A 23311-nucleotide genomic window follows, 5' to 3' on the forward strand; every position below is an offset into this window, starting at 1 on the left:
GCGCACATGCTGCCCACCTCCGCCGCAGGTCCCCCCCGTTCGTGACAAGCCGCGATATTCTATCCTCCCCTCCTTGCAACTGTGACATTCGACGTCATGATATCGTACACGCATGCATTCTCGTCTCCTCCAAGTCCTTATATCCAGAAAAGGGGGGAGGGACTATGCCTCCCAACGCCTACCGCATCACCAGCTTCCCTCCGCCGTCCTGCGCCATGGCCATCTCTTTCCTCTTCTTTCCCTCCTTCTTCTTCTTCTTTTGCCGGCTCATCTCGAGCACGCTCGGGCCCATCCTCCCGGGGGCCACCTCGTCCACCTTCCTCCGAAGGTCGTCGTTGCCCAGGTGCATGCTCTCGAGCAGGTCGGCGACGATCCTCAGCGTGGCCGCCTTGCTGTGCCGGCCGTCGCGCACCTCGGGGATCAGGGAGCGCAGGGCTTCGTAGTTGTTCTTTGTGTAGCCGCGACGGCGCTGCTCGCTCTGGTTGTGGCGCTGGCGCTTTTCCTCCTTGGTGAGGTTCTGGCGGCGGGGCTTGGGCCCCGGGGCAGCGGGGCCGGCGCCTGCGCGGCGGCCGCCGCGGCCTTTCTTGGCCGGAGGCGCTTCCGGGAGGGGCGGCGCGCCGCCGGGCGGCAGCTTGCGGGGCTGGGACGCGGGATCGGCCGGCGCGGCCGTCGTGCCGGGAGCCGGTCGTCGCGCCGCGCCGTCGTGGGCGGGGGTCGGCAAGCCGCCGACGCCTGCGGCCCACGTCACGCCGTGGGCCGGCGCGTCGTAGCCGTCGCCGTCCTTGTTGCTCCTTCTCCTCTTTCGCGCCGAGCCGCCGTCGTGGTCGGCGCCGAGCGCGGGCTGGGGGGCGTGGTTCGTCCGAAGGGACCGCGGGGAGAAGGCCAACGAGTCCGTCCTCGCGTCTGGGGCGTGCGGCGGGAACGAGACGGGGCTCTGGGCCCGCGTGGGCGCGGCGCTCTCGGTCCTCTCGAGGCACTTGAGGGTCTCCATCTGGATGGCCGACAGGGCCTCGGTGGTGTCCTTGGCCGACCTGGGCACGAACGTGTTGCGGTTGAAGCTCGGGTCGGAGCCGAACCGCACCTCGTCGTGCGGCACGCGGGGGCGCTTGCTGTAGAGGCGGCTCCCGGCGAAGGGGCCCGCGGGCGAGGGGCCGCCGTGGTGGGGGCCGGCCGCGCCGAACGAGAAGGGCCCGCTCTGCGGCTGGCCGGAAGCCATACGATAGGGGATGGGGTGCTGGTGCTGGTGCTGGTGGCCCGGCTGGCCCGGCTGGCCGTCGGCGGGCGACATCGTGGCATCGTGACGGTACGTCGGGTGGAACGACTGGCCGGCGTGGGTGAGCGCGAGGGCGGCCGCGAAGGCATCGGCCTCGCCGGGCACGTCGGAGCGGTCGGGACGGGGCGGCTGGGGCTGGTCGGACCCGGAGGCGGCGGGCAGCATGGAGCCCAGGATGGCCGAGGTCAGGTGGGCCTCGTCGGCGTAGATGCCGTCCTCGAGCTGCATGTCACCGTACGTGACGTTGTGGCCGACCACCTCGAAGGGGGTGCGCCAATCCTCGGTGTGGATGTGGTGCATGTGGAACAGGTCCGGGAAGCCCGGCGGGTCGGCGGGGGCGCCGTTCTGGAGGGTCGAGTTGACGCCCAGGAGGAACGAGGTGAGGTATTGAAGCTCGTTGTTGTCGAGGAGCGGGTTGCCCGAGGGCGCGGGGGGCTCGTCGAAGTCGGGCTGCAGGGGAGGCTCGAAGCCGGGGTTGATGAACGAGGACGGAGGAACTGCGAGGGAGCTGCCCGTCAGGACGCCCCCCGGGGAAGGGGCTTCGTCGAGGGATTGCAACGGACGGGTCGGCGGGAGAAACCCACATTTGGAGCGGAAGCCTCCCGCTGCGGCGCCCATGGCGTGGTCCATGGCTGTGGCTGCGAGGGCCGAGGAGAGAGAGAGGAGCGGGTTGCGGGAAGCAGGACGGCGCAGGACGGCTCGGGTCGCTTTGTCGCCATGCAAACCATGCAGAAGCTATCGACGCATGCACGCGCGTTGGAAGCGTGGCGGCAGGCCCTGGCGGTCGTTTACCCAGGGATGACGACCAATGCGGATGCGGATGCGCTGGTTGTGGGCGACGTCGTTGTCTTTGCCGTCCGAAACCGTGCGCTTGACGTTGTTTCTATCGAACGAGGTCGTTTCGGGTGCCGGGTCCTTGGTCGCGGCGTTGACACGCAAAAGGCGGCTCCAAAATCCTGGCGTCGCCGGTTGCTGCGTTGGCTTTCCAGCAGGGAGGAGAGGGTGTGTCGAGTCTGCGTCGAAAGCGGTGATGAGGATGGTGAGGATGGTGAAAGTGGGATGTGCATGTGAGTGTGTGTGTGTGTGTGTGGTGTGTGTGTGTGGGGGGGGGGGGGGGGGGGGGGGGAGAGACAGAACCACATGCCAAAACCTCCCGCCAGAGTCAAAAAGTCGTCACCCAACAGAAGAAGCTCGTGACGGGAAGGGAGCGGAAAGCAAACTGGAAAGTGGGAACTAAGAGGGACGGACGGGACAGGCAGGGGTGGGCCCGGGTTCACGCACGGGGTTTGGCCTTGATTTGCGGGGAAGGCCTTTCTTTCCCTGAAATCCTTGGGGCTGTTTCAAGGTAGGAACCATCGACAACGGCCATTCCGAAGCATGGTCCATTTGGGTGGGGAGCGAAAGTCAGCAGGTCACACCCGCATTGGCAGTTTGCCCAGCGAGAAACGGCGGCGTTTGACTGCAAGTTTACCATGGTCATTGCTGGCATTCCTGGCATTTCTGGTTCGAGTCTCTCTCTCTCTCTCTCTCTCTCTCTCTTGTGGCTGCATGCGGAATCTTTTGTCGTTTGGTTGGCGCTGCGCTGTCTTACGCGGCCTGGAGGTCCATGCTGAATATTGTTTCAAGGAAAAGAAACTACCAAAAACAAACCAAAACTGCTTTCGGAAGGGTCTCCAGCATCCGTCTGCATCTGCATCGGCCCATTATTTTGTTTTGTTTTTTTTTTTTTTTTTCTTTTGACGAATTCCATACCTGCTTCTACGCTACTTACTACCCACAGGCTTGGCCCAGCGGTCGGTCAGGATGCTGCTCCCTGGCCCCATCTGCAACGGGGACGGGGGACCGCAAAGCGACAGGATCACATGCTCGATTTTGAAACTGGTTTGCCCTGCCTGCCTAGAACCCCGCAAAAGCTTCATCAGGAGGGCGCGCCCCACTGCCCCGGCTTCTGCGGCTTCTGCGGCTTCTGGGCAGGGGCTTGTCGTTGCTCCAAGCTCCGTTCGCGTCGGGCTCGTGCTCGGGGCGCTTTGCCCCGTTGGACTCGGTTGCTCTTTTATAGATTTTGACGTTTGTCCAGGCGCAGGGCGGGAATTTCGGACACGACAACCTAACCGCATCCATCCGTCCATTCATTTACCTACCTATCCAACAGGTCTTGGGGCATTCTTACTGGTTGGTGTATACAGTACATGAGGTCCAAGCCGGGGGTAATAATATGGATTCAATGCATCGCGATGCACGGGTGGTGCATACGCAGTAGTGTACAAGGAGTGTCCAGCGCCAGGATGCCGAGAGGAAAAGGAAACGAAAAGCTGGCTGGGCGACATGCGTGATTTGAGGAATCACTGTGTGGTAGTTAGGCGAGACCAAGAAACCCCCCCCCCCCAAAAAAAAAAAAAAAGACAAATTGGCCCGATCTTACACACACGCATGTCTGTCACCTAGCCATGACTCCCAAGCTTCATTGCTCATCCGAGAGCCACTCAGGGACGGGACGGGATGCAATGCTCCAAGTAGAATGACTACCTAACCTCGCTCACCATGGAGGAATCAAGGCCGGCCAGGCGGTTGCTGGTTGGGCAGCATCTTTCCCCCGGATTCGTTTCGTTGGCGCACGCTGCGTCACTTCCCCTTGGGGCTGGGGGCTGGGGGCTTGGGGCTTTCCTGCTGTATGTACTGCGTACGCAGTAATATAATTGCTGTGTACTAGTCCTAGTCGTGCAGGGCGGGCTGCTCCACCGATCGGGACTGGCCGCAGGTGCGAGGTGCGACTTGGCTGCATTGGGCAAGACCATCGGGGTGCCATCCCATTCCCGAATTCCTGGGTTCCACTTGGCTCTCTGTCTCTCTCCGCCTGTCGCCCTGCCCGCCTGCCGCCTGCCGCCTGCCGCCTGCCGCCTGTCGTCTGTCGTCTGTCGCCCTGGCCGCCTGCCCGCCTGCCCACATGCTCACATGCTCACATGGCACATGCTTCGATTTCCCATGATGCATGCTGCCAGAGGAATTCGACGGATTCCAACTCGCCCGGAAATGAAACCCAACCGGCCAAGGCCGCCATGCCATCATGACGGGTCTCCATCCTGAGACCTGGTCCACCCCCCAAACAACGGCTTTCCCCCCCCTTCATTGACTCGTCGCCGTGGCTCGTCGGAGCTGCTGCTCAGGTGGTTTGTGTTCCCGGGTTGCTGGCCGGCCGAAAGCGCCGGGGTATGCCTCTCTGAGAGATCCGAGGCAAATCCAACCCAACGTCTCACTTTCTGACTTTCTGACCGCGGCCAGCTAGTTATTCGTTTCTTTTCTTTTCTTTTCTTTCCATCCCTCCTCGTCATGAACCCAGGGGCCGCCATCTCTCCCATGGACCGACCACAACAGCATCAAAGGGAACGTCGCGTCTGACTGTGCGTCCAATTGAACCGACATCCTCTCACACACACATGCTCACTCGCACACATACACACGCAGACATCCACGATACCAACATCGCCAAACAACAACACCAACCCAGCTAGGCTCAGACTCTGACACTCGCCGGCTCGCCCTCTCTCCTTCGTCGCCGCGGCCCCATCATGGCCTCCGCGGCCGCCATGTCCAACGCCCCCCGCCGGTGGGACAGGGCCATCCCGCCCGTCCTGCGCCCGGCCGTCCGGGCCTACCTCCTGGGCTACGCTAGCGCCGTCGGTCCCCGGCTGCTAACCCTGGTGCTGCGCCATCTCGCCCTGGCCCGTCGCTCCGGCCGCCACACGCCCAAGCCCCCCGCCGGCAACGACGGCAAAGAGGCCCAGACGCCGTCCTCCTTCGCCGACGACCTCCGGCACGTCCTCGGGAGCGCCTTGGGCTGGCAGCGCCTCCCGGCCTTTTGCGGAGCTCTCGTCGGCGGGGCCACCTTGCTGGAGGTGAGCTGATGGGCACCAACATGGACCCGGCACCGTGATGGAGCGCATCGGGCCTTGCTAACGTCCATGTCCTCGCGTCCTCCCCCCCCCCACCCCGCCCCCAGATCCCCCTCCGGTCCGTCCTGGCCCGCCATGCCCACGGCCTCTCGGAGCTGGCCCGGACAAGGTGAGCGCTTCCCGCCGGCGTCCATCATCCTTCCAACGCATCATCGTCATCATCATCCTGACCATCCTCCCTTGTCCGCCAGGCTCGCCCGGTGGCTCGCCTCCTTCCTCTCGGGCTGGTTCAGCCTGCGTTGCATGCTGCAATCCAAGCACACCCCGAGCTTCACCGACGTCTTGCCCGCGGCGTCGCCCGACGGCAAGCCCGTCACCGTCCGCTACGGCGGCCGGACCCTCGACCTCACGTTTCTCGCCGTCACGGCCGCCGTCGACACCCTCCTCTCGACCCTGTGGCACCGCTACCGATCCTCTCCCTCGGTCCGGAACCGCCCTCCCTCGTCCCTCCTCAACCGCCTCGACGCCCTGGCCGCCCGCCTCGCCGACCCCGCCCTCTTCGCCCTCTCCTCGGGCCTCGTCATGTGGGCCTGGTTCTACCACCCCGCCAACCTCCCGCGCTCCTACCACAGGTGGATCTCGAGCGCCGCCGCCGTCGACGGCCGCCTGATCACGGCCCTGCAGCGCTGCCGGGACGGCTCCATCGTCTACGGCCGCGACACGGGCCAGGCCCCGCTGCTGCAGGCCATGTGCGACGACTACGGCTGGCCGCGCGAGTGGGGCGACCCCGAAAAGAGCGTCCCGTTCCCCTGCGAGCTGGTGCACATGGGCGTCGGCCCCTCGTGCGAGCGCCACGCGCTGTCGCGGTTCGCGCGGTCCTTCCGCTGGGCCATGGCGACGTACCTCCCCATCTCGCTGGCGCTCGGCGCCCGCCGCGCCCGCGGCCCCAAGATCCTCCCGGCCTTCCGCCGCGCCCTGCTCGGCGCCGCGCGGAGCTCGACGTTCCTGGCCAGCTTCATCGCCCTCTTCTACTACGGCGTCTGCCTCGCCCGCACCCGCATCGGCCCCCGCCTGCTCGGCAAGGACGCGGCGGCCCGGCAGCGCATCGACGGCGGCCTCTGCGTCGCCACGGGGTGCCTGCTCTGCGGTTGGAGCGTCGCCGTCGAGACGGCCGCCCGCAAAAAGGCCATCGCCCTGTTCGTCGCGCCCCGGGCCCTGGCCACCCTGTTCCCTCGCAGGTACGACGCGGACAAGCAGTGGCGGGAGACGCTGGCGTTTGCGGCGAGCGTGGCGGTGGTGGTGACGGCCGTCAGGGATCCGAGGGGGAGGCCGAGGGTGAGGGGCATGGTGGGGAGCGTCGTGGGGAGCGTGTTTCGCGAGTAGGAGAGGGAGGGGAAGAGAAAGAGGAGAGGGAGGGGAAGATGGCAGAGGCCATCTTGCGAGTGTACCATTACGCTGTACAATTCGTCAGGCAGACGGGTAGACTGATTGCACCTCTGCGGAGCAGGCAGGCAAGGCAGTCGGAGATGATACGCCTCAGAAGCATGGCGCTGTATATAATGTTAGGGAAAAAAAGGCGGCGCCGATGCAGCAGCGCCGTTTCACGATTTCTTTACCCTGGGTTGTTGGTGATGACAAACTGGCAGGCCTTGCCAATACATTACCGAGATGTCGATGTCAAATCGAGCCTCTCCGCATAGCATGGCCGGCTTGTATTCCTTTTCATATTCATGCCCTAGATCTACACCCGACCTCGACCGACCAAAGAGCCAAAGAGCTTCCTCTCGGCGGAAGATTTCCTTTCCCTCTCCCCCCAAAGCGTTCACCCTGTCTTCTTTTGTTTCATTTTGTTTTTGAAAGAGAGAGAGAGAGAGAGAGAGAGAGAAGAAAAAAAAAAAAAAGAACAATGCCAGAAGCCTCGAACATTCCTAGCCTTCAACTCGGGGAAAACGACAGCGGTACCAAGTTGCCAAAAAGAAAAAAAAGAAAAAAAAAAGAAAAGAAGAGAAGAAAAATAGCCGGGTCCTCACCAGGATCCTCTACAATTTCGGACCCCCCGATGATGATGACGACGACGAAGACGACGAAGACGACGACGACGACGACGACGACAACAACATCGACGCGGCGGCGGCCGCCTCGTCGCCGAGCCTCCTGCCCATCCCTTGGCTCAGCGGCACCCTTTCCCACCAGAACCTGCACGCCTCCTTTTCCAGCTCCGTCATGTCCACCACCTTGACGGGCGTGCCGCGCCGGGTGCCGCCGCCGCGCTCGTCGTTGCCCTCGCCAAACACGAGCATCTTGCCCGTGCCGGGGACGCCCCTTTCGTCGACGGAGAACGGGCTGACGAACCGCGGCCACTCGACCTCGTCGCCGCCGCCGCCGTTGAGCGCGCCCGCCGCGAAGCGCGCGAAGCGCCCGTGCATGGCGTCGGCGACGCGGGCGAGGCCGGGCCGGCCGCGGAGCGCGTCCGGGTCGTGGGCCACGACGGGGGCCTCGTCGGCGTGGTTGGCGGCGCCGTGCAGCGCCGTGGCCGCGTAGCGGTAGACGTAGACGTCGGCGACGCCGGCGCGCTGCATGTGGTGCGCCGTCTGCAGGACGGGGCAGATGTAGGCGTAGTGGGCGTAGGCGGCGTCGAGGCGGGCCCACTGGGCGCCCATGCCGCGCGGCACGCGGCGGTAGGTCGGCGCGGACGCCGGGTCCGGGTACAGCGCCTCGAGCCGGTCGAGGTCGGCCGCCGTCAGGCCCGGGATGAGCTCCTGGAAGAAGGCGCGAAAGTCGGCGTTGGTGGCGGCGCGGGGCGGGATGAAGCCCGTGCCTTCGTTGGTGTTGAAGCCCGTGACGATGGGGAGGCGGAGGTGGCGGGACGAGGACAAGGCGCGGAGCGGGAGGGTGGGGATGATGGGATCGGCGGCGGCGGGGGACGGGTCGGCGGGGGACGAGGCGGCCCAGGGGTTGGGCCCGTCGATGACGGGCTGGAACGGCCAGGTGACGGCGGGGGCGTGCTTGTCCCAGACGACCTTGGCGGCGCGCACGAGGGTGGCGAGCGGGAGGGCGCGGAGGTGGGGGACGAGGTCGGCTTCGGGGACGTGCGACGCGCCGGCGGCGTCGAGGAACTCGCGGAGCTGGGCGAGGTGGCGGGGGTGGGTCGGGTACAGCACGGAGCGGGCCGTGGCGGCGCCCGACTCGAGGATGGCGCGCCGGAACGGGGCCGGGCCGGCCCGTCGCGGTCGCGGTCGCGGTCGCGGGCGCGGCGGTGGTGATAGTGGATGATGTGGTGGCCCACCGAGTGGGCGCCGGCGCTCAGGCCCATGACGGTGACGTTGGCCGGGTCGCCGCCAAAGGCCTCGATGTTGGCCTGGACCCAGGCGAACAGCATCTGCTGGTCGCGCAGGCCCAGGTTCAGCAGGCCCTCGCGGGCCGTCGCCTCGCACGGCAGGAACCCCAGGGGGCCGACGCGGTAGTTGAAGCTGACGGCGACCAAGGGGGGCTCGGCCCAGGCGACGAAGCTGGCCATGTTGCGCTCGGCGCCGTGGCCGACGTTGAAGCCGCCGCCGTGGACGTAGACGACGACGGGCAGGCGAGGCCGCCGCCCGGAGCCGTCCCGCGCGAGGCCGTCGCCGCCCACGAGGCCGGCCGGCCGGTACACGTTGGCGTTGAGGCAGTTCTCGCTCATGTTGCGGCGCACGACGCCCTCGGCGGGGCAGATGGGACCAAAGGCGACGGCGTCGAACGTCTCGGACGAGGCCGGCAGGGGCTGCGGCGGGCGCAGGCGGTTCGCGCCGCCCGTGTCCTGGGCGTAGGGCACGCCGCGGAAGGCCTCGATGGCCTTGGGGAAGCGCCGCGAGGCGGGCAGCGTCGTGCCGACGTAGGTGCCCTGGGCGAGCACCACGGTGGGCCTCTGGGCCGAGGAAGACGGCGAAGGCGAAGGAGAAGAGCCGGGCTTCATGGCGGCTGCGGGAGGGGAAGGACGAGGAGGAGGAGGAGGAGGAAGAAGCGTGTCAAGCGATGCCGTCTGGGCGTTGTGTTGTGGCAAAGACGCACCCTTGGAGGGAGCGGCGGCGGCGGCGGTGGCAGCGGCGGTAAAGTCGAGCGACGAGCCGGGCAGCTGGTGGTAGTCGAGGCCGAAGCCGAAGCCGTAAAAGTAGATGCGGGCCAGCAGCAGGCCCAGGATCAGCGAGAACCAAACCCAAACCAGAACCGTCCAGCGGCGGGCGGGAGACGGCTTCGGGAGCTCGAGGGTCCACGACATGCCTCGAAAGGCCGAGGCCGAGGCCAAGGCGGACCGCGGGCGCGGGCGCGGGCGCGGGCGCTGGCGCCGGGGACGAGAGGGGTTTGCCGGGATCCTTTGCGACGCTCGGCCTAACAGAGCGCATGGGGCATCTCGGCATGGACGGGACGGTCCCTCGTGCGCCCCCCCCCCCGTGTGCGCAAAGCTCTGGAGGAAGCTCGGGGAAGCCTTGGGGGAGCTTGCAATGCTTGGGGTACGTGCGTACGCAGTACTGCCGAGGATGCGATGCAGGCGTTCGGCGCGGTTCCCGCCTCTGCTCAGCCGTCGGCCGCTACGCAAGGCGCTCACGACAGCCTCCGAGCTCGTACGCCGGGAGAGGGCGTGGCTAAAGGTTTCCGGCGGACCATGGGAGCTTGCGCCAAATAGGGGGAAATTACACCAGCCTCCACGGCCGGGAACAAGACGGATGCACGCGTGGGAAGCGAGACGGCGGCGATAAAGGTTCGGCTCAGGTATGGAATGCTACTGCGTACTGCGCATGCAATGCGACTGTTGGACTTGGCGTGGTCGCGCTGACACGCTGACGTCCAAGGCGGACGGCGGACGGCGATCCGTTCGCCCCTTGTGTCAGTGAGTCATGCAGCGCTGCTGGCTTCACGGCCTTGGAGGGTTGTTTGCTGTAATACCTGTACGGTGGTAGTTGTCGTATATACGTAGAGCACTGACTGTGCGGCGCAGCGATGCGGTGGCACGGTAGCATTGTAATAACGCAGCGCTGTAGCACCCTACGGTAGCCACCGTATTTCACCCGCAATCCCCGAAAGCGCACTGCGCACAAGCCTGCCCAGCTCCTCGAGAACCCCGATCTCTCGCTCTTGCAGCGCAAGCTTGGTCTCTGTTGTCGCTGCTGCACGGCTGGGAGAGCGTTAACTATCCTACACGAGAACGACATCCACGTTTTGCTCCCTTTGCGAGAGCTGGATCCAACCATGGATGAAAGGAACGACGAGGCGTTGTTGGTGTGATGCCGCATGAATGGTTCCTACCCCTATTCCTTCTCCCAAAAGATCCCAGGGCCAGAGAACGCGCCCCCAAAACACCCGTCTCCTCCGACGACCTGGATGCCTTTCAACGATACAAGTAGGTAGGATCGAATTCCTCGTCGGCCCCAAGGATGCATGCCCCCCATGGCTCAGCAGTCCCGTCGCGATGCGCAAACGCCCAGTTACGCCGTGGCTACCGTGTCCTTTCTGTCACCGGAGGGTTCCTCCGTGCCAACGCAACGCGTCGTCGTAAGCCTCGTCGCCCAAGCGCTCGTTGCAATCCCCCAGGCTCCCAAGACCCCCGCGAAAAGACACGGATGCCAGCCAAAGATGGGCTATTCTTCGCTGCTTGGCTGGCTGGCAGGCGAGCTCTCCAGTTCCTTTTGTTGCTCGTCGGAACGACGTGGCCGACCGGATCGGGGCTTGACATCAGGGGTACCTTCGCGGAGCGTGTATCGCACTTGGTGTTTCGAGAAGCCCGTGATTCGCACAATCTCGGCTTGGTTGAACCGGCCGTCCTTGAACAAGGTCAAAATCCGGAGACGGTCGTCACGAGAAAGGTGTCTGCGGCTGGCCATTGTTGATGTTGCTGCTGCTGCTGCTGCTGTCGTCTTGTTGGAAAGGTGTTTGCAGCCGGCCGTTCGTGGTGTCGGAGTAGCTGTTGATCAAGGAGACCAAACAGCGGTGTGTTTTCCACTTGTGGCTGTCGATCCTGGCGGTGACCTGGCTGGGAGGCCAAACTTCTGCACCACATCGCAGGACATAGTATTACCGCCCGAGTGGTCCAGGGTCCAAACCTCGCCGGCCTTGGGAGGGCTGCCAAAAAAACAACCTGCATCTTCACCATGACCTTCAAAGACGGACCATCACCATGGACAAATGGATGACAATCGTCTGGTTACCATGTCCTAAAAGCACTCTCTGCTTAACCATACCCTAAACACAAGAACCACGCAAGAATCCCTCAACGTCCTCGACTCCTGGCGTTTCTGTTTCTCAGGACCGCGCCGCATCCATCCATATCCATCCATACATACCCTAAAAGCATGCTTGCTTGTTGACAAGAGTCCCCTCTCCCCTTCCTTTCCTACCTAACCTCCAACGCCCGTAGGATAGAGATAGGCCTACTACGAAAAGAAAGAAAAAAAAAAAAGTACCAAAACACCCACGCCCTCGTCCAGGAACCCCCCCTCCAATGGTTACCACGCCGTCGCAATGCAGCAAAACAGTGACTCCGCATCCTCCCTGTCCGACACGCTCTCACCACACCTCGCAAGGTAAGACAACAAACATCAAGCCGCTCCCGCCATGGCCTCCGCCGCGCCGGCCCCCTCAGCAGCCGCCAGCTTCTTCTCCCTCTCCTTCTTGGCCCGCTGCTTCTCGGCCCACCGCCGCGACTGCTCGCGCGACCACTCGGCCGCCTCTTGCCTGGCCGCCCTGGCCGCGTTCTCGCGCTCGCGCCTCTCGCGCTCCCGCTCCATCCGCGGCGCCTTGTCCCGCGCCGGCACCTCCTTGCCGTGCAGGCCCGCCTGCGACGACGAGCGCGTGCTAGCTCCCGACGCCGTCGTGGCCATCGACGCCGACGTCCCGGGCCGGCCGCGCATCGGGAGGGTCGCCGACTTGGCCGAGGACGGGGTCGGCGAGGCGGTCCCAAGAAGGGATTGGCGCTTGCTGTTGCTGTTGCTGCTGCTGCTGCTGCTGCTGCTGCTGCTGCTGCTGCCGCCGGCCTCGGCGCGGGACCCGGACGGCGTGGCGGGGTGGCCCGACGGGTCGGCCTCTCCGGAAACGGCGGCGCGGCGAGCCAGGCTGGCGAGGTTCTCGCGCGGCAGCGTGGTCGGCGCGGCCAGGCTGGCGCGGATAGGGCGGGCCTTGAACTCGCGCTGGCGGCGCTCCTCCTCCTCCTGGGCCCGCAGCTTGGCCTCGAGCTGCTCGCGCTTGCGCCGCGAGATGGCCTCGCCGGGCAGCTCAAACTGTGGCACCGTCGGGGGCTTGGCCGACCTGAAGTGCGGCTTGGACGGCGTGTAGTGCGCCGGCAGGGCCGGCGGGCTCGACGCCTCCGACGACATCTGCGACAGTCGCTTCTCGCGCTGCTCCTTGAGCTTGCGCGCCACCGCCTCGCCGGGCAGCTCAAACGTGGGGACCGTCGGGGGTTTGTTAGACCTGGCGAGCGGCTTCGGGGGGAGGAGGCTCGCCGGCCGGGGCACCCGGCGGGCCGACGACGAGGCCGAGCCGGGCGCCGACGTCTCGCCGCGGTCCTCGGCCGACGGAGCCGGAGCCTTGCGGACCGACGAGCTGCGCTCCAGGGCCTTGCCGCGGGCCGACGACCCGCTGCTGGCGCCTACCCGGACCGACGCCGCGCGCCGAACCGGAGTCGTCGTTGCCGCCGTCGTCTTGGAGCTCGCGTCGGCAGCCGCCTTGCCCTTCTTGGCGGCAGCCTCGGGCGAGAGGACGGCGTGGATCTGCGTGGCCTCGCGAAGCGCCTCGATTTCCTCCTCGAGCCTGTCCAGCGCCTCGACCGAGTCCTCGATGCGGGAGACGGGCCGGGAGCGCTCGTCGCCGCTGCCGACGGAAGCAGGCCCCTCCCGGGTCTCGATGGCGTCGCTCATCTCCGGTTGCTGCTCCTGTTGTTGCTGTTGCTGTTGCTGCTGCTGCTGCTGCTGCTGCTGCTCCTCTGGCTCCTGCTGCTCCTGGAGGCTCTTCAGCCTCTCAATCTCCGAATCCATCAAAAGCCCAAACTCGGTCGTGCTTGAGATGCGGGTGGCTAGCAATGTGTACACGTTAGCTCGCTTGTTGCCGTCGTCTCCTGGGTCGTTGCCGTGATCGCAGGCAGAAGCGGATCGCGAGCGGCGTCGGCAGACCAGGTTGCAGCCAAAGTACAGCGTTTCGCCCGCCTCTCCGGGCCCTCCTGATGGCTCAGGTCTTCCCCAGCGGCCACTGCACGGGGGAGGGTTGCCGCCGCCGCCGCCGCCGCTGCCTCGGGCGTCGGGGCCGGCCGAGGTGGCCCGCTTGGGCGGCACCGGGATCGAAAGCAGCCACTCGAACTGACCTTGCTGGTGCTTGGCCAGCTGCTCCTGCGTGCTGGGGAGCTGCCGGCTCGCCTGAGCGAGGGGGTTGGTCTCCTCCCACGAGCCTGCGTCGTGCCTTTGTGTTAGCCGACCCCAGCTGCGCTTGCATGGAGAGCCGCCAACGTACCTGGAACCGCGCGCGGCGTCGCCGACCGGTCCTGCGACCTCGAGCTCGTGCGCTCGGGCGGGTCCCGTTCCGCGGACCGGTTCTCCTTGTCGTAAAAGTGCAGGCCGTCGAGCCGGCGTGTAACAGACTCAAGGCTCGAATTCCTGGGCTGGAGGGCGTGGACGCTGTTGAGCGGAAGCTCGCCCAGGGCGGTCGTCGTCGTCGTCGTTGTCGAGGTGCCCGACAACGGCTCCTTGTGCGAGTGGTCGTCGAGGATGAAGTCGTCGTCAGGGGGAGCAAGGGCGACGCACGGTCGACGGCGTGGAGCGGCGAGCACCATGGTTCCCTTAAAATACTGTTTCCGTCTTGGTACTGGCGTCCGAGGTTATTCCCACGCGGCGGCAGGGCCCGAAATTGTCAAGCCAAGATGGAGTCCAAGGGGGCCGGGGGGCTCTTTCAAGCCACGATGTTCCCGGGAAGCACGTCTAATTTCGCGATGCACAACACGCGATTGGCCGGCGCTGTGAATGAGGGGTGGTTCGGCGTTTGATCTTCGAGAACGGCAGCCCGCCCAGACAGAATCTGGGGATCTGGATCAATGATCAATGGAGGATGGTATTCCTGGAGACGGGACAAGCAGATAACTAGTTACGTGTACGTAGCACTCTCTGTACATACGCCAAGTTGGGTGTGTGAGGGAGAAAAGAGTCAGCCGAAGGGCCAAAGGAGAGGCATACTACAGGATTTTATTCGCCATGGTCGTCCCGGAGGGGTCCGTCGCAGGCTCCTGTTTTGTTTACATTGCTTGCTTTGCCGCTTCTTCTTGGCCGAGAGACGGCATCGCTTGCCCTCGTCCCGTTCGGTTCCCGCGTTGCGCCTGCTGCAACCTTTCCCCAGCCTTCCCGCCTTCCTTCCCTTCCTTCCCTTCCTGTCGCTCCGCAACAGCCAACGGAAACACGGAAACCGCAAGGCTCTCTCTGTCTTTGCCCCTCCGCGAAGAAATTGAAGCAGGAGCTTCGGCCCCGCTGCGGCTTGCCGAGCCCCTCGGTGCCTGCCCCAAGCCCCCAGACTTTTGTCGCGTGGCGCCAGGGATGCCTCCGCGGGAAACGCAACGCGGCGGCTTCGGAGCTGCACGCGCCCACTCCCTCTCTCCCCTCCCCCCTCCCCCGTGGGGCCTTTTCCCATCTGTCCATCTGTCTGGGCGTGGCACAGCGCAAGCAAACAGCCAAAAGGACTCGTGGGCCCGAGCTGCGTTGTGTTCTCCGTCTCGTCGCGTACAGTAGTTCGTGTACATACGGTACAAACACACACCGTGGCTGCAGACACACCACCTCTCTCTCTCTCTCTCTCTCTCTCTCTCTCTCTCTCCAGCTAGCTTTCTGGTCCATGAGGCCGTTCGCCAAAGTGTGTGTGTGTGGTGTGTGTGCGTGGGGATGGGCAGCACTGGCGCGGCTCATGACCCTCTCCATGGGTGTTACAACGTGGTCGGGATGCCACACGGCGACGGCAGAGAGCATCGGCTTGGCCTGGCTTGGCCTGGCCTGGCCTGGCCTGCACCCGTAGAAGCAGGGCGATGGAGCGGGCCACGCCCATCCCCTGAGCGTAGGAGCGACGACGATGACGACGACGCTTGCATGCATCACCCCGATTCCTCCCCGGCCGCGTTGTCGGCGTGCGCCTGCAACGTCGGAGCGTGCTCGGTGGGAATGCGGACCAGCGTCTCGGGGAGAGCCGCCCCGGCGCCGGCCGGCTCGGCGGCGGCGGCGGTGGCGGCGGCGGGTTGGGGAAGCTTGGCTGCTTCCGGTCAGCTCTCGCATTTCTTTGTCCTCCTCGCAGCGGAGAAGGCTTCGCTTACCCGATGCCATGTTGATGGCCCGCAGCACGTTATGCCAGTTGCTCAGCACCACGGCGATGGCTGGAAGACGGCCCCAAAGCGTCAGCGTCATGGCTGGCGTCACCAAGGCCGCTCCTTCGGTCCCGTCGGTCCCGTCGGTCTCGTTCGGAAAACACGCACCTTCTGTTCCGTCCGACAGCGTGGCCAGCTTCTGCTCGAGCGCCTCCATCTGGGCGGCCACGGCGGCGCTGAGGTCGCGCAGCTCCTTGAGGTTCTCCAGCTCGGCCTTCTTCTCGTTGACGCGCGCCAGCAGCGCCGGCGACTGCCCTCCTCCGAGATGGGCGGAGAGCGAGGGTTGCCGCATGTGCGAGGCCAGAGGACGAGGCGGGATTCCAGCCATGTTTATCTGCGTCTTTTTTTTTTTTTTAATATATAAGGAGCCTGCGATGTTGTTTTGCTGGACCTTGATCAGCCAGCCTGGATGGCTTGGCGAGCAGAGACTCCTGAGACTTGGTTGCATGCCCCGCAGATGCACGCGATGCGCGTGGCCTGAAGGAAGCGCGGGGACCCGTTCAACGGCGGGATGACTAATCCATAACTAGTACCATGTACATACAACATGTAGTTACAACCCTCCGACCTCCGACTTGACATGTCTCTCCCCTAACCCTGACGGCCCCTCGTTGGCCTTGTTGGCATTCGAACCCAAGACTGGGACCAGGCACAATGCCTTGTGGAAGGGCGGCGAATCTATCTCGGCCAACCATCTAGCCAGCCGTGTGTATTTTCACCATGGGCGCAGAACCAGACTGCAGCCTGCGTGCCAGACTGAGCCGTCATGCGTCGTCACCCGCTGGCCCTCAGGTCTTGGATGGCCACGACAAGCTGGGCGATGCCCACGAGCAGCTGCAGCACCGAGAGCACAGCCACGCCGATGCCCAGCAAGACGGCGGACCGGATGGTCCACAGCCGGTTCATGTCGCGGCGGTCCTTCAAAAGGGTCCAAAAGCCCCCCGGGTTCTGCGTCTTGACAAACTCCTGAAGGGCCATGAGCCGGTCGGCAAAGTGAGGAAGCTCTTCGTCGACGGCGTACGCGGCCTTGGCCGGGCCGGAGCGGACATGCTCGTAGGCATCCACGCGCCGCCAGTCCTCCCCGCAGAGCCTGGCCAGCAAGGGGTCCCCCTCGGAATCGCCTGCCGGGGCCTCGTTGAGAAAGGGCGCCATGTTGTCATTGAACCCGCGCCACCACCGCCACTGCCACCATCGGGGTTGGTATTGTGACAGGCTCAGCCTGTTGACCATGGATGCGCTGTCCTGGCCAAAGATGATGCGAAAGGTGAGGACGATCTCGCGATGGTACCTCTGGTCCCTCGACGACAAGAACTCGGCGTCGGCAGCGCCCGCGGTATCGGCGCCGAGGACATCCTGGAAGATGCCGCCAGGGGTTTCCTTCTTAGTTCAACCGCAAAATCATCAGGAGGCTGGCATCCTCATGCCGCAGATGCCCTTTGGGGCGATGGATCGAACGCACCGCGAAAGATAGGTTGCCTTGGGCCCGGGGTCGTCTCCGGTTTTGGGCACGGCCATGATGGCGCAAAACAAGGGATGCCGAAAGAGCTTGAGCACGTTGTCCCGGAGGTCAAGCTCGAGATGCTCGCACGAGGAGCTGGTCCACAGGATCCGAATGCCTGCCACGTTCCGGAGCGTGTGGAACGAAATGTTGGCGCTTTCCAGAGATCGGGGCGATGAGGCCTGATTCTGCGGCCGGAGGGAACGCGTGCCGGGGATAGGACCCCCGTACGTGCCAAAGTTTCGTAGGATCCCCGCCAGGGAGGATCCACGAGAGAGCGGGATGGCCCCAACGACCCAGGTCGCAGAGCTGACGTTCAACCCCCCGCGGTCAAGTTCAAGGTAGCCCTCCCGCGGCGGCAAGGCCGGCGAGTACAGCATGGTCAGCCATCCCAGGAGAACGAGGACGAGCTGGGCCTGGAAAGGCCGTGCATCTTGGACATCTTCCAGGTAACCCTTGCCCTGAAGAACGCGGACCAAGGTCGCCAACGATATCTCGTGCTCTTCGCAGATGGCGCTTTTGAGTTCTTCCATGGCGCGAAGCATCGTCGACATCGTCCCTTGCGTTTCATCCCGGAGTCGAGCCTGACGGACAAACTCACGCGGCAGCCGGGAAACTTGTCCGTTGAGGTATGCGGTGTAGGCAAGCCCATAGTGCTCCAGAAAACCATCCCTGGTCAAAAACAATCGAAAGAATCTTAGGTCGGCTAAGGCCCGTCATCTATACTTGCACCTGCACTGCACAAAAACACCTTGTTCAGCATGACGTACAAGGGTTTCGATACCAGGGTTCACACATGGCGGCTGGTATATCAGAAACGGCGTTGGATAGGCAGCAAAACGGAGGTCCCTCAGGGAGAGGCAGAAGAAGCCGTTCAGCATGGATGGTGAGGGTGCACAAGAGAAAGCGAAGAGGGTTGGGCTGGATCGAACGGCGCGAAAGTGCCGGGAGCTAGGGAGGTACTGTACCCAGGTACGCAGTAAGCAGAGCGGCGGGGTAGCCGGTTCGTGCTCAGTACGCACCTAGGTAGTAAACACCGTCCTCCCAATCCGATCTCACGTCGCCGTCAGCTTCCGTCTTCCGTGCTTTTGCTTGGTATATACCTGCTGCATACGCATCAGGCATCGAGGCATCCCGACATCCAGATGGCCTCTCCTGGGCCGCCCTGCCCGACCAGCATTGGGCAGCCGGTCCGGCTTTTCCTGGTGAGGAAGTCTACCCGAAGCCAATCAAGGGATCCAAGCACCTGGAGAATGTCGAAAATGCCATGCATGGGCATTGTGTTTTGCAATCTTCACGTTTTTTCATGGCGAGAAGCGCAGAGGGTGGGTTCCAAGCCTGGAAGTTGGGGGGAGGGTACGCAGTATAATACTGTGTAAGTGATGGCTGAACAGTGCCATCCGAGTCAATCCCGACGGTGACGCACTGTGCGTTTTTCGGGGTTTCCCCGTCCTGTTCCTGCCAGTTGCTGCAAGACCCACATCAACAGCTTGCCGACACGCTAGTCCGCCTTGGGAAACAAAGTAAACACGGCGCGACGGGACGACGAAAGGGCGGAGAAAAAGAACCAACCAGCCGTGCTGGCCAGCCTCCATCGCCAACCCCGTGATCCTCAACCACAAATCGCTTTTTTTTTTGACGCGACGCCTCGCCTTGACACCCCGAAAAACGCCCTCGCCGGCGCCTATATTGCCCGGCCGTTCACCATGGCGCGTCTCAACGAAGCCTCGGTGCCGATGGAAAGCCATCTCGAGATACGTACGTGAAGCCTACCGCCGCCGCCTCCTCCTCCTCCTCCTCCTCACGGATCGCGTCTCTAACCTCGCTTCCCCTCCCTCCGCACAGTTCGACGCAAATTCCTCCGCCAAAACCGCGACATCGCCCGCATCAACTCGGACCAGTCCCAAAAGATCCGCCGTCTCGAGAACGACTGCGCCCGCCTGCTCTCCGAGAACCTCGAGCTCCGCAGCCGCATCCTGCGCCTCGAAAAGCAGCTCGAGGACGGCAGCGCCCGCCGCATCGCCGACCACGCTCTCGAGGTCAAGGCCCGCCTTGAGGCCCAGCTCGCCGACTTCGCCGCCCTGCTGGGGTCCCTCGGGTCCGAGCCCCCCGCCAAGCGGCGCGCGTCGGGAGAGGGGATCCGCGCCCGGTCGCGTCCGAGCGCCGTCGCGCACCGCAGCCCGCCGCCGCACAGAAGGAGACGCGAGACGCCGGCCGAGGCCGAGGCGTCGGCGGAGCAGGAGGGCCGGCTGCCGCCCATTTTTGAGAACAAGACGTATCCGAGGGCTACCATGAGGTGCGTGGGATCGAGCAGGAAGCGCGCGGTCGGGGGGTGTGGAGACGTACTGATGGCACGTTGCAGCACCGAGGAGATTTTGGCCCTGTGCGCCGCCGCCGAGGACGAGAACGAGTCGCCCGACCTCGGGCCGCCGCCGATCTCGCGGTATGCCGACGGACCAGCAGAAGAAGACGAGGAAGAAGAAGAGGAGGAGGGGGAGGAGGAGGAGGAGGAACCCGTGAAGCAGCCGAGGCCATCGCCCGAGCCGGACCGCGTGCCGGAGAGCCCGGTGCGGTCCATGAAGCTGTCCACGCCGCCCAAGCTGGACTACAACAGGAAGCCGCTCGCGAGCCCCGAGCCGACCAAGGAGGCCGACGAAATCGTGGTGCAGGAACCGACGCCCGCGGAGCCGAAACCCGCGCCGGCGCTCGAGCCCAGCCCGCCGCCGGTGCGAGCGGGCGCCAAGAGAAAGTACGGAGACGAGAACGGGCCCACGCGGAGCGTTGGAGCGGGCAAGGAAAACGCCGCGCCGACGGAAAAGCGCGGCGGCCAGAAGAGCCAGGGCGGCCTGGCGGAGGCGGCCGGCGGCAAGCCCGAGAGGAAGACCAAGACGCCGCTGGGCCCCAAGAGGACGCCGCTCGCCGCCAAGAGCACCAACGACGACATGCTCTCGCCGCGCAAGGCGACGAACGGGAAGCCGTTGACGAAGGAGAAGCAGGACCGCGCTGGCAAGGACGGCGGCGCGACGCGAAGGCTCAAGCTCGACGCGGTCGTCCTCCCCGACCCGCCCGCCGCGGCCGAGATGGATTGCGTTTTGCCCTCGGCGGCGCCCAGCTCCCCGGCGACCCCCGACCGGCCGGCCCAGGAAGACGTCCAGCACGACACGCCGCCGCCCGCCGACATCTCGTCGACGGGCCAGACCGCACGGCCCACGCGCCGCACGCGGCCGGCCATCAGCTACGCCGAGCCGAACCTGCGCGACAAGATGCGCCGGCCGACCAAGGAGCTGTTCGACGCCGTCACGGGCGAGGGCAAGTACGCTCACCGGCTGAGCCTGACGCTCAACGGCCGGGCGTCGGTCTCGTCGGCCGACGACCATCCCGCCGCGGCGCCCGCGTCGTCCGGCAGCAAGCCGAGAGCGGAGAGAGGAAGCTCCGTGGCGGGGGGGAGCCACGGCAAGCCGAGCTCCTCGGCGGCAGGCGATGCTTCGTCATCGTCCAAGACGCAGCAGCAACAAGAACAACAAGCGCCGACCAGCCCCCTCGCGCAAAAGAAGCATCTCTCGGAGCTTCTCCCCTCCGGCGCCACCGTCACCGAACGACGGCGCAAACGCCCCTCGGCGGCGCCGGTCGAGGGCGCCGTCCCCTCCGAACCTGCCCCGCCTGCCCGAGAGCCGGATATTTATGATTTCACCGCCTCGTCCCCTGCACCACCACCACCACCAACAACAACAACAACAACGCTCCCCATGACGAAGAAGACGACGACCTCATCATCATCATCCTCATCTGTCTCTCAACCATCATCCGACACCGCCGCCTCCGCCTCCTCCGAGCCCGCCGCCCGACCCGCCCGCGCGGCCAGGAAATCCTCCATGGCCGCGGCCGCCGCGCTCCGCCACATCCTCGACGACGAGGACAACAGCAACGACGACGCCTACGAGCCGAGCGGCCGCGCGGGCGCCAGGTCGCGACCCGGAACCACGGCGGCGGGGGCGGCGGCCGGGGGCTCCGTGACGCGCAAGAGCCGGGCGTCCATGTCGGCCGTGTCCCTGTCGCGCAGGACGGAGCTGGCCGCTGCCGCCGCCGCCGCCGAGGCCGACGAGGACGTGGACATGGAGGCCGACGTGAGCGGCACGTCGATCGAGAGCGGCGGCGGGAGCGGCGAGGTGGAGATGGGCGCGGCGGGCCGAAGGGGCGGGAGGGTGGTCAGGAGGAGGAGCATGATGATTTGATCGGATGCCTTTTTCTCTATTTTTTTTCGACTTTTCCATGTCGCTTGTTCGTTGGCTGGTGGGATTCGTTCGGGTCGTTGGGAGGGGGAGGGGGGACGGAGGGAGGAGCAGGAGATGCGCAGGGCTTGTTTCATGGGGTGTTGTGTCGTTGTGTCTTTGTGTATCTCGAGACAAAGGTTGTGTGGCGTTCCCAGTTTGTTGCATCGGCCAGCGCCTGGCGTTTTTTTTTTTTTTTTTTTTCTTGTTTCGTTTTTTTGGTAGGGGGGAAAAAAGGTGTTGGGGATTTCGCGGCGCGAGGGATCATCATCATCATCATCATCATTACATAGGGATGGATAGCAGCAGCTTGCGGTGTTGGGAGTTGAGGGTTGGGTGTTCTCCATGTTGCCGGGCCTACGTAGCGCAGGGCCTAAGCTTTTCTCATGGATCACAATCATCGTTCACACGCCTTGGGTTCGAGCGTCGACCGGCTTGACGCTGCCTCGAGAGGGTGGCTGTGCGTATGCCGTGTGTACCTTGTGCCATTGGACAAGCCGACAGGAGATCCAAGGACAATGATTCATGGTATAATTTCTTCTCCGTTCGTGAACGCTGGCTCGGGCGCCGCAGGTGGCCCAGCCAACCCCAGGCCGTGCCAGCTTGCGCGCCGACTCTCTCGTTGTTCCCTCTATTAACAAACCCGTGATCGGCTGGGTTCCCTCGGAGCGGATCTCCCGCCCCCTCTCATCGGTCCCATCGTGTGCTCCGTGCTTTCTTGGTGTCCTGGCCAGCGTCCGAGGACCCAGCGACCCAACGCAAGCCTGGCGGCTCCTCTGTTGTAACCGGTCGGGGAACCGTGGATCCCTGAAACTCGTGGTTGTTTCTCTCCTCCTCCCCTTCTTTTTTTCGCCCGCCTGGGCCTGTGGTGGATGCTTGAGCTCTCCTTCCTAGGTATGTGCCGTGAAAAAAAAAAAAAAAACAAGGTCCCACGCCGTTGGCTTCGTATCCTCGTGCCCGCGTGCTGGGTTGCCTCATGAAGCTCCCGTCGGCTCGACAGGTTTGGTATACGTGACCTTTTCGACGGCCACGTTCTCGGCGCCGTTCTCGCCTTTCCTCAGCTGGTAGACGTAAAGGGTTAAGGAGATGCCTTGGACCTGGCGCAGCATGGGCTCCGTCAGCGTCTTGTTTCCCCGACAAAAACAAAGCCGACAAGATACTCACGTCCATCAGGCAGAAGCTAGGCACCACATCGTCGTCGTCGTTGTTGTTGTTGTTGTTGTCGCTGTTCCAATCGGGCGTCATGGCGCCGGTGGCGCTGCCTGGGTTCACAAAGAACTTGTCCATGTACTCGAAGCACTCGAACCGGTGAGAGCCGCCCGACCAGCACAGGATGTCCACGTCGAGCCGGTTGGCCTCGGCCAGGAGGACGTCGGGCTCGTCGCTGACGAGGGTGAAGCCCTCGAGGAAGCCGATGCGCAGGGCGCCGTGGGTGACGACCTGGGTCAGGGGCAGCGAGGCGGCCTCGACGTCCATGCGCCCGCGCACGAGGCGCAGGTCGGGCGAGATGCTCCGCAGGTAGTCGTAGGTGGCGCGGTCGGTGAGGTTGCCGAGGCAGAGGGTCTGGGCGATCTTGCCCGGGGAGAGGAGCTTTTTGAACTGGGGTGGGGGGGAGGCGGGTTAGACGAGCGAAGACCGAGGGACAGAGAAGAGGATCCGGACCTTGGGGGGGATGTCGAGGGCACGGTCGGGTATGTGCAGATCGCCGATGACGAGGATTAGGAAGGCCATGGTGGTGGTCTGGTGGTGTGGTGGTGGTGGTGGTGATATAAGAGACGAGGACGCGGCAAGAGGATGCGCGGATGCGAGGGGGGAAGCTCGGGAGCGGGAGAAGCAAGCCGTTGGCCAATGGGTCTGTCTGGTGGGAGCTCGATAGGCGACTGGATCGAACGGGTTTGGCGGCGATGCACGAACGCGGGGATGTGTTGAGGGGGCGGTCGACGGTTGGGATGGATGTTGACAAGATGAGGTGGGAAGCCGGGCAGTGGGTTGAGCGGGAGGTGGACGTGGACGTGGACGTGGATGTGGACG

At 64.6% G+C, this 23311-nt stretch overlaps 8 protein-coding genes across 8 annotated transcripts; 2 read left to right on the plus strand and 6 right to left on the minus strand.

The window, feature by feature from the left end:
* Positions 1-178: 178 nt before the first annotated feature.
* VTJ83DRAFT_6481 (uncharacterized protein) lies at positions 179-1903 on the minus strand (the record flags this gene model as incomplete). The annotated part of the gene is made up of 2 exons (XM_071013197.1): positions 179-1770; positions 1858-1903. The coding sequence occupies 2 exons, from the start codon at positions 1901-1903 to the stop codon at positions 179-181; spliced, it is 1638 nt and encodes a 545-aa protein (XP_070864108.1).
* A 2936-nt stretch (positions 1904-4839) lies between these two features.
* VTJ83DRAFT_6482 (uncharacterized protein) lies at positions 4840-6546 on the plus strand (the record flags this gene model as incomplete). Its single annotated transcript, XM_071013198.1, has 3 exons — positions 4840-5166; positions 5271-5332; positions 5415-6546. The coding sequence occupies 3 exons, from the start codon at positions 4840-4842 to the stop codon at positions 6544-6546; spliced, it is 1521 nt and encodes a 506-aa protein (XP_070864109.1).
* A 656-nt stretch (positions 6547-7202) lies between these two features.
* On the minus strand, positions 7203-9415 carry VTJ83DRAFT_6483 (uncharacterized protein; the record flags this gene model as incomplete). The annotated part of the gene is made up of 3 exons (XM_071013199.1): positions 7203-8348; positions 8450-9117; positions 9208-9415. 3 exons carry the CDS (start codon positions 9413-9415, stop codon positions 7203-7205), a joined length of 2022 nt encoding a protein of 673 aa, XP_070864110.1.
* Positions 9416-11729: 2314 nt separating this feature from the next.
* Positions 11730-13948, minus strand: VTJ83DRAFT_6484 (uncharacterized protein; the record flags this gene model as incomplete). Its single annotated transcript, XM_071013200.1, has 3 exons — positions 11730-13198; positions 13484-13567; positions 13630-13948. 3 exons carry the CDS (start codon positions 13946-13948, stop codon positions 11730-11732), a joined length of 1872 nt encoding a protein of 623 aa, XP_070864111.1.
* A 1299-nt stretch (positions 13949-15247) lies between these two features.
* Positions 15248-15842, minus strand: VTJ83DRAFT_6485 (uncharacterized protein; the record flags this gene model as incomplete). The annotated part of the gene is made up of 3 exons (XM_071013201.1): positions 15248-15402; positions 15464-15523; positions 15623-15842. The coding sequence occupies 3 exons, from the start codon at positions 15840-15842 to the stop codon at positions 15248-15250; spliced, it is 435 nt and encodes a 144-aa protein (XP_070864112.1).
* A 446-nt stretch (positions 15843-16288) lies between these two features.
* VTJ83DRAFT_6486 (uncharacterized protein) lies at positions 16289-17545 on the minus strand (the record flags this gene model as incomplete). The annotated part of the gene is made up of 2 exons (XM_071013202.1): positions 16289-16867; positions 16970-17545. 2 exons carry the CDS (start codon positions 17543-17545, stop codon positions 16289-16291), a joined length of 1155 nt encoding a protein of 384 aa, XP_070864113.1.
* Positions 17546-18718: 1173 nt separating this feature from the next.
* VTJ83DRAFT_6487 (uncharacterized protein) lies at positions 18719-21244 on the plus strand (the record flags this gene model as incomplete). Its single annotated transcript, XM_071013203.1, has 3 exons — positions 18719-18770; positions 18858-19308; positions 19375-21244. 3 exons carry the CDS (start codon positions 18719-18721, stop codon positions 21242-21244), a joined length of 2373 nt encoding a protein of 790 aa, XP_070864114.1.
* Positions 21245-22254: 1010 nt separating this feature from the next.
* VTJ83DRAFT_6488 (uncharacterized protein) lies at positions 22255-23011 on the minus strand (the record flags this gene model as incomplete). The annotated part of the gene is made up of 3 exons (XM_071013204.1): positions 22255-22377; positions 22445-22879; positions 22943-23011. 3 exons carry the CDS (start codon positions 23009-23011, stop codon positions 22255-22257), a joined length of 627 nt encoding a protein of 208 aa, XP_070864115.1.
* Between the last annotated feature and the right edge of the window lie 300 nt (positions 23012-23311).

Source organism: Remersonia thermophila, chromosome 6 (assembly GCF_042764415.1).
Source record: "Remersonia thermophila strain ATCC 22073 chromosome 6, whole genome shotgun sequence".
Taxonomy (NCBI): Eukaryota; Fungi; Ascomycota; class Sordariomycetes; order Sordariales; family Chaetomiaceae; genus Remersonia; species Remersonia thermophila.